An 8,076-nucleotide genomic window follows, 5' to 3' on the forward strand; every position below is an offset into this window, starting at 1 on the left:
ATCTTGTGAGGGTCATGTGGCTTTAAATTTGGAATCATCTTCTGATTTATTTGGATGTTTTGTTGAAACTTTATAATTAAAGATTATGTTTAGAGTTAATGCAGGTTTAACATATCTATTTTGAATGTCTACCCTCAATGGTGGATGAACTTCAAAGACCTTTCAACCCCAATGAGTTCATGATATGCATACATAACATCTCTTTGTGATAGAAAATCTTTCTATTCTTTGCACTTTTACCAAGAGGTAGTACGGAGCTCCCAGCTTAATTCACCTGTTCGTCTCCATCATCTTTTGGCTGGTCATCCCAAAAATTGTGCAGTATCTCATTAATGATTTCGCTGCGTGGAACATGGGCTACTATCATGAAGTTTCAACCCCATCAAATTTTGAGACATTGGACATGATCAAACTGAAGTATTTCAACACTTTATGAAATTACATATCCTAGTATTCTGCAGAAAATTTGGTGCATTCTGACATTTCTCCTAAAATTTATGCAAAGGGCGAACCAAACATCAAAAAAATGAAATGTAAAACATTCACACGCCTGAGCCAATCAAAGTAAAATGTGATGTTAAAAAAGAGTCATCATATTAGGTTAACTATAAACATGGTGTTAAAAAAGAATGACTCTGTTTACACAAAGAAATAAAGCTCAACACAAATCATTATTGTTGCATCACTATTGGGTTTCAAGAGGCCCCAACAACACCTATCGAGATAATAATAATTGTTGCATCACTATCGAAACAATAATAATAGTCTCTCTCAGACATGAAAATGCCACCAATAAGATCAACCGACTTAAATAAAGAGCATGTAAACTAAAGTTAATTGGTAAACCGACAAAGTTTTGTAGGATTAAAAAGCTATGACACCAGTTCTCTCGATTCATGTTCTTGCCAAGGCAAAATCATCATTGACAAACTGCAATAGCAAAAATTGATATTACTGTTTTGATAACTCAATGCATGGCTAAATAAATTATTTGACCTATTTTAGTGAAAAGAGTATTATTTGTGGTACAATGTGATAATGATGTATACGTATATGGAGATTAAACCATATTATAAGCATTAAATGGGATCATAAGTAATGCCTAGCAATGTCTTCATGTTATATGAAATGAGCACCACACAACATATACATTTTTCAATGAATTATTAACAATACTTGAGTTTATATGAATTGGGTTTCAACATTTCAAGAATCTTTGGGACAAAGTTTGTCAAGGATCTTCTTGATGGTTTTCGCACTGTATAAGGCAACACCACTGGACCCAGCTTCAGTGCAGCAGAAGGCATGATCATATCCTGATTTTTCGACCTCCATAACCAAACTGGGTATTTGCTTGGATATCTGCTACAAATATGAATCTTGTTAACAATCTCGAAAAGACAAGGAACGACCTGGTAAAGACCACTCTATTAGATAGATTGCAAAATGGAATTGTTATCTCAAACAAGGTTCCTTTTTGCTTCTTTTTTCAAGAGTGTGAAGGTCCTAGATTCAGACATAGTACCTTGCATGTACAGAAATTTGGAAACTCTGTAAAGAAGTGAATGACACAATATAAATAAAATTTTGCATTTAAACCAATGCACGCTTGAATGAGCAAAGATCTAAAAAACTAGTTTCTTGGAGAACAATTACACAATCAATCATAGGAAATATTATTGATCAACACAAGAGCGTCAATTAAAAGGTATGCTTCATACATCCTTTCATAGAAATATTCTACATGAAAATAGTAATAGAATAGGCCCACCTCCTCAAACAATGTCAAAGGTCCCCAATGATCGTCCTCACCAAATAGAAGGTAAATCAGGCCTTCTTTTTCTTTAAGGAAAGTCCAATCTGGATGTGCCTGTAGCTGCAAAAAAAAAATTGTAACAGATAGAGCAGCTGATAATCTGGTGAAGAAACGCATCATTATAAGAGCCAATGACTGAGGTACAAAACCTCCAAGACCACACACTGTGTTTGATTATGGAATGAGGAGCCATTTTACAGAATGAGAAAAATGCTGAAGATCAGTCGATGCGAAAAATAGATGTGACATTGACAATGTGACATAATGGGTACATGCATGATATGAATCATTGTCCATCTTCTATCTCTAGCATCCCCGATTATCCACTCCCTCTATCCAACAACACATCAGTTAGATAGTTGCATGTATGGACGTTTATTCTTTATCCTGCAACAGTTTTCTTTTCTCTAAGGAATCTAGACCCACCAGTATGTTCCCCAACAAGAGACAACATTTCAGAGCGTAGAAACTACCATTAACCAAAGAGTTGAGAGCTTCAAAAACCTAAGCAAACATGTATCATTGTTACCATATAAAATGACAAAGCCAGAGGCTATCCAAAGAAAGATCTGACCAAATCAAAAGTGGACATGCAAATCAAACACAGATGGACATCCATCAGCATTAGAAGCCTTCTTTTAATACCAGAAGTAAATATTATACTGATCGTCTATTGGGTAATGGAAGCTCCATCTCCTTAAGTACAAGTCATATGACAATATTTAAGAGAATACTGGATGCCCTATCGTATTCTTTGATGATTTCAATAGATGCAGTACTTCAAATCTCCTCCAAGAAGAAAGGTTTCAAATATTCAACGCAAAAACAGAATCAAAAGCAAACCCGACACTATTTAGAATCAGGTCAGATGAGCCCGCTTTGCCATTCTTCTACCACATCCTTCAAGTCCTACTCCTCTTCCCTTAGCTTGCTTAATGCTTACTCTAAATACCTTGCTGGTAATTTCTGAAATTTTCATCTCTTTCATCTTCAAACCAGCCCAAAAGAAAAATATCAAAAACATAAATGCATTCAAACAAAGAGGCCACATTGAACACGTGTTAGAAGACATACCTTTTTGAATTCAGTCATTCCCATGTATGAGAAATTGTCTACCACTGAATACTGTAGAACAGTTAAAATTTCAGCTCATAGCACAAGCATTTCTACAGTTGCAACATTCTAGCTGAAACAATGACACTCAAGCAGGCAAATCTGGCCTTCTTAGTGCAAATAAATCACTCATAAAGAAGTTTATTCAATCTTACTTGAAGCAAGTACTGGCAAGCTACATTCACAGATTCTGGGCTCCATTGTCGCCCAATAAGGACTTTAACAAGACTTTTGGAAATATTCTCTGGAAACTTTCCCAGAAGCCCAGCAAAGTGGCTCAATGTTCCACGTAGAATGCTGTGCCTGAAGTTTTAAAATAGCACCTACTCAATCGTTTTCAATAAATAGTATTCATTGATATGGGTTGAACACGTCATCACTAGTAGAAAAGACAGAAATAGAACATGTCAATGACCTTACCTGACTGACCACCTTAAAAGAGCTTGGTATGATGAATTTGTATTTATAGCTAGAAATGGATATAGACCCACTACAAATTGGACCTGCAGGATGTCTTATGTTATTGAAACAAGATGTGGCTTCATTTTCACTTTTATATTCTTTATTGTGATGGCAGAAAATTATCCCTCTAGTCAATGAGAAATTGAACCTTATCTGCTAACTGCTTGAAGATACAAAGTGCAATATATGCACCAATAGAATGTCCCACCTGTATTCAAATAATATATGTGTATATATTAATTGCAGTTGATCGGCTGTAAAGAAAAGAAATTGATAATGGCTTTCTAAAGGATGTTGAAAATGTAATTTATTACCAAAAAGAGTGGGACCTTTGACTGGTATTTTTCTAAAAACTGAATCTGCATAGTCAAACAGTATGAATTCAAGTTTTATAAGCTTCAATGATATTTTATGCATTGATCTGGTAAAAAGAACCTTCACAAATTGGCCAACTAACTACGGATCAGCACCTTATTTTGGCATTCCATTAAACAAATAACAGCAAGCCTCTGCCAACAAGAGATTTCAAAAACATGGTTAACATAAGAAAGGACAAGCTTATGACCTTATGCTCGATCTGCTCTTCTAGGGAGAAACGTTTTCCATCATGCCAATCCTGCCAAAGATGGTCCAGGAATAGAAAAACATTTAAAATAATCTGATTCTACAATCATTAATTGAGAGGCAATTTCATTCCATAAAGCTTTACACCTTTTCCATAAGGCCATTTTTTCTCATTCCTGGAAACCTTGAACATGCTTCAATTAACCAAGCCAAGCACTAAAATAAAGTGTGTATGCACTTGTGTATGATACTTCTTAGGATGTTATACATGAATTTACAACAGCAAATAACAATTTGAATTCCTCTTTTCTGATGGAAAAATATTACCACATGCTGGATGAAAGTAGGCCTTTACCGTAGAAGTATGACCAATATGACTAATAGCTGCGACACCCGTAAAACAGTAAATAAGATAATCATCCTTCCTCATGAGAATAAAATGTTTCGTTAGAATGTAAAACCAATACACTTGATTCTTTGTGCTCAATAAGGAAATATAGACCTGTTATACTTGCTTCTCCATTGAAATGTTGTGATAGTGCCTCAATATAACTCTGGTAAAAAGAAACAATACCTGCATGCATAAATCCAAGATGATAATTTACAGGTGTGAAAAGCCTGAAAATGAGGGGGTATGATCCGAATTAATAAAGTAACAATGTTTGCTACAGAATGAGAATTTCAATGATACCAATCTTTGATGTATATAAACCAGGTAAAGAAACTTCATTAGGCTCTTCATTTCCATCTTACAAAAAAGCAGAAGTCTGCTTTCCTTTTCCATGATGGTGGCTGTAGTTATTGCAAGCCATTGCTTACCTGGATTCTTGAAGTCAAATTTTTCATCTACTTGGTTAAGCCTGTTACCATGCAAACCATATATGATGCATCAAGGAAATTATTACAACATTTTCGAGGATATTTGACCAATCACTGATGACTCGGGGTCTAAAAGTCAGGTCACAATAACGTTGTATCCCCTAGAAGGGAAACCATACATGCTGCATCAAGGAAAGTACAACAACATTTTTCAATGCTTTTTGACCAAACATCTGATCACTGAGGGTCAAAAGGTCAGATCAACAATAGTTTTAGTCCATGGCATATTCAACTTTGCTGAGCAGCACATAAACGCTGCTTCGCAAGGAATAAAAATAAATGCATTATTAGATTATCTAGGTTCTAAATCTTTACAGAGCCGCAGCCAATCCAACTCTTAAAGCTTGAAACTACCTTCTGCCTTCTCTAGAATAACACAAACTTAGCACAAAACTGATGTCCCAATTGCAATTAAGCATCCCATGTACCTGGGTTCCCTGGAATGAAGACTATTCTTAGCTTTGGGTTTTCCGCATCAAATTCAATCACTTCAGTCATATGCCTAAGTCCAAAATCGAATATCATAAATACAGTAACCCAGCCAATATTTGAATAATTAATGAAATGATTTTTAAAAACTGGAAAGGAAAGAATACCCATTAATTTTTTCAACACGCATGGTGACATTGTTGTCAGACATGCTGCTACTGATGTTCACACTCATCGAGCTGTTTAAAAATCTGTTCCTTCTGAACAAAAAAATCAAGAGCTAAATTTAACTGCCAAAGAACTTCAAGGAATCCACACACGACAATATTTATGTCATTATCTTAATTTTAAGCTAACTTTTAAGACAGTTTTACTGTGGGCTATAAGTGACAAACAGAAGTAATTATCAACATGAATCCCATTTGCTGTTCCATCATATTCTCTAGAATATATGTTTTGGTAAAGTGATATAGTGTAAAGTCAGTAAAGAGTGTTGCAAAGAAGGGAATGGGCAAAATGGCTAATAAAACCTATCAACTAAGAAAACATTTGTGCAACAAAAATCCATAGAAGTTTGTTATTCTGGCCAAGCTGCAGAGAAATGTATATGATGGTATGCACAGAAAGAAACCAGATTCTTTTTTCCTCCAATTTCATCATCAATGGCAATCAATTGGATGCAAGACTCTCCTTACCAGCCCAGCATAAGCATCATCATTGGCTATCTAATACAGATGCAAGTTTTATTTTTCTTTAGACAACAAACAAATGTGTCCTGTATTCCTATGAAAAAAAATCTGGATAGGAATTCGTAATGCCATGTAAATGATATGAGAAAAAAATGCTCCATAGCAGTTTCAGACAAAACCTGCCATCATACACTAAATGCTGATTGGAGATATTTACGGAGGGAAAAAAACAGATCAAAAACCATCACTTTTCTGCTGAATTTCCTACAAATATGTGCTATTTTCTTAATATATCCTCTTATTTTCCTATGATTCTTCCACTCAATTCGTGCATGAAACGGAAATCAACCAGCCAAAAAATAAAGAAATTTTCGCAAACACCATTTGATAAAAATATAAATATTCATACAACTCGCTCGCTCGCTCGCTACCAATTGTCTCATGGGCCAAAATTTGGCCTTAGAAGACGTTAATATATCTTTCATTCTTTCTTTCTTTCTCTCAACATGAGCGCCATCATCTCTCTTTATGCGTTTGGTGTCTGCTTACCTGAGATGAGCAAAACGATGGAGAGATGGAACGGCGAATGGCAGACTGCAGACGAGATGAGTAGCAGCAGGAGTCGCACACTTCACAAAAGCGGAGGCCATAAACGAAGTGTCAAGTACGTACATACATACATACATACATTTTACATAGATATATACATACATTTTACATACATCATACATACATTTTACATGCATACATACATTTTACATACATCGTACATACATTTTACATGCATACATACATTTTACATACATCATACATACATTTTACATGCATACATACATTTTATATATTGTACATGCTACATACATACATTATCAAAAAAAACCACCCGACAAGTGAAACGATGGTCCTGAACTCTCCGCAACGCGATGTGGCGCTTGCTTGCCCATCGTGGGATGATGAAGCATCTCAAAAGACTCGCCACTAAGCTTGAGCTAGACGCACACATTTTGCACGTTCGCAACTAAACTTAGGAGCCTGAGGTTTATGAGTACATATATCTCACTCTTGTTGTAATCATCAAAGGGTTTATTCCCATCATTGGCTATCCAATAGGGATCGGCAACGGCTCGGCTCAAGCCTAAACCGTTTGGCTTAACCGGCTTGAAAATGGCTTAGCGGCTCGGCTTGAGCCTCGCCAAACCGACTCAAGCCGGCTAAACCGTTTATAAACTTTAGAGAGAGGGGGAGAGAGACAACAATCGAGGAGAAAGAGAGAGAGAGACTACACAGAGGGGGGAGAGAGGGAGAGAGTCAAGACCACATACGTGAGAGAGGGTGGGAGGGAGAGCTTGTACAATGTATAGTATATAGTATATAGTGGATCATCTGAGAGACAGAGAGAGAGGGAGGTAGGGAGAGAGAGAATACAAAAGCGTTGCGCATGTTCCACTACCCATGTAGTGTAGTGTGGTTAGTGTGTGACCATACTCCATTGTCACACGTATTGTAAGTAGTGTTTTTCACACACATTTATTAATATAATTGTGTGTTTTCGCCCAAAGAGAGAGAGAAAGAGAGGGAGAGAGGGAGGTTTCTAAACCGGTTTCCAAGCCGTTTACCAAACTGGTTTAGCCTAAACCGGTTTGTGAACCGGCTCGGCTCGGCTTTGTTTTGAGATCCCGTAAACGGTTTAGGCTTAGCCGGTTTGGCTTGGATCAGGACAAACCAGCTAAGCCTAAACCGAACCGTTGCCAATCCCTACTATCCAACGCACAACCAACATCTCGTAGTCCCCGACATTGTTTTCCTGTCGTTGGCTACCCAATGCCTCTTCTTTGTGAGTCGAGCCTATGATTTCTCATGATGCTTCCAATCATTGCTCTTGAATCCCAAACTCTACAGCTAAATTGTGGCCCTCAAATCATCTCGTAAGTGATATGATGTCCCAATTTGATTGGGTTCTCATGTCATATGTCACTTCTGACATGTATTCGTTGCATTAGGCATTGTAGGCACTAACTAGCCTTACTCACTTTATTGGACATGTTCGTTTCAAGGGGAAGTAGTTGCTACACATTGGCCTAGTCATATGAGAATACTCATTTCAAACCGATATGCCATTCATTG

The 8,076-nt window shown here is 36.8% G+C and overlaps 1 protein-coding gene across 1 annotated transcript; it reads right to left on the minus strand.

Annotated features, from left to right (window-relative positions):
* Positions 1–965: 965 nt before the first annotated feature.
* On the minus strand, positions 966–6,622 carry LOC147865551 (alpha/beta-Hydrolases superfamily protein). Its single transcript, XM_087318388.1, has 13 exons — positions 6,502–6,622; positions 5,431–5,523; positions 5,263–5,336; positions 4,458–4,529; positions 4,311–4,339; positions 3,957–4,007; positions 3,706–3,750; positions 3,540–3,599; positions 3,350–3,432; positions 3,085–3,232; positions 2,891–2,941; positions 1,772–1,876; positions 966–1,362 (listed from the first exon to the last, which is right to left on the minus strand). The coding sequence occupies exons 1-13, from the start codon at positions 6,600–6,602 to the stop codon at positions 1,207–1,209; spliced, it is 1,068 nt and encodes a 355-aa protein (XP_087174514.1). The 5' UTR covers positions 6,603–6,622; the 3' UTR covers positions 966–1,206.
* Between the last annotated feature and the right edge of the window lie 1,454 nt (positions 6,623–8,076).

This window comes from Azolla caroliniana, unplaced genomic scaffold (assembly GCF_043228905.1).
Source record: "Azolla caroliniana isolate FFs.n. ecotype wild unplaced genomic scaffold, voAzoCaro1.0.p SCAF_4, whole genome shotgun sequence".
NCBI lineage: Eukaryota > Viridiplantae > Streptophyta > Polypodiopsida > Salviniales > Salviniaceae > Azolla > Azolla caroliniana.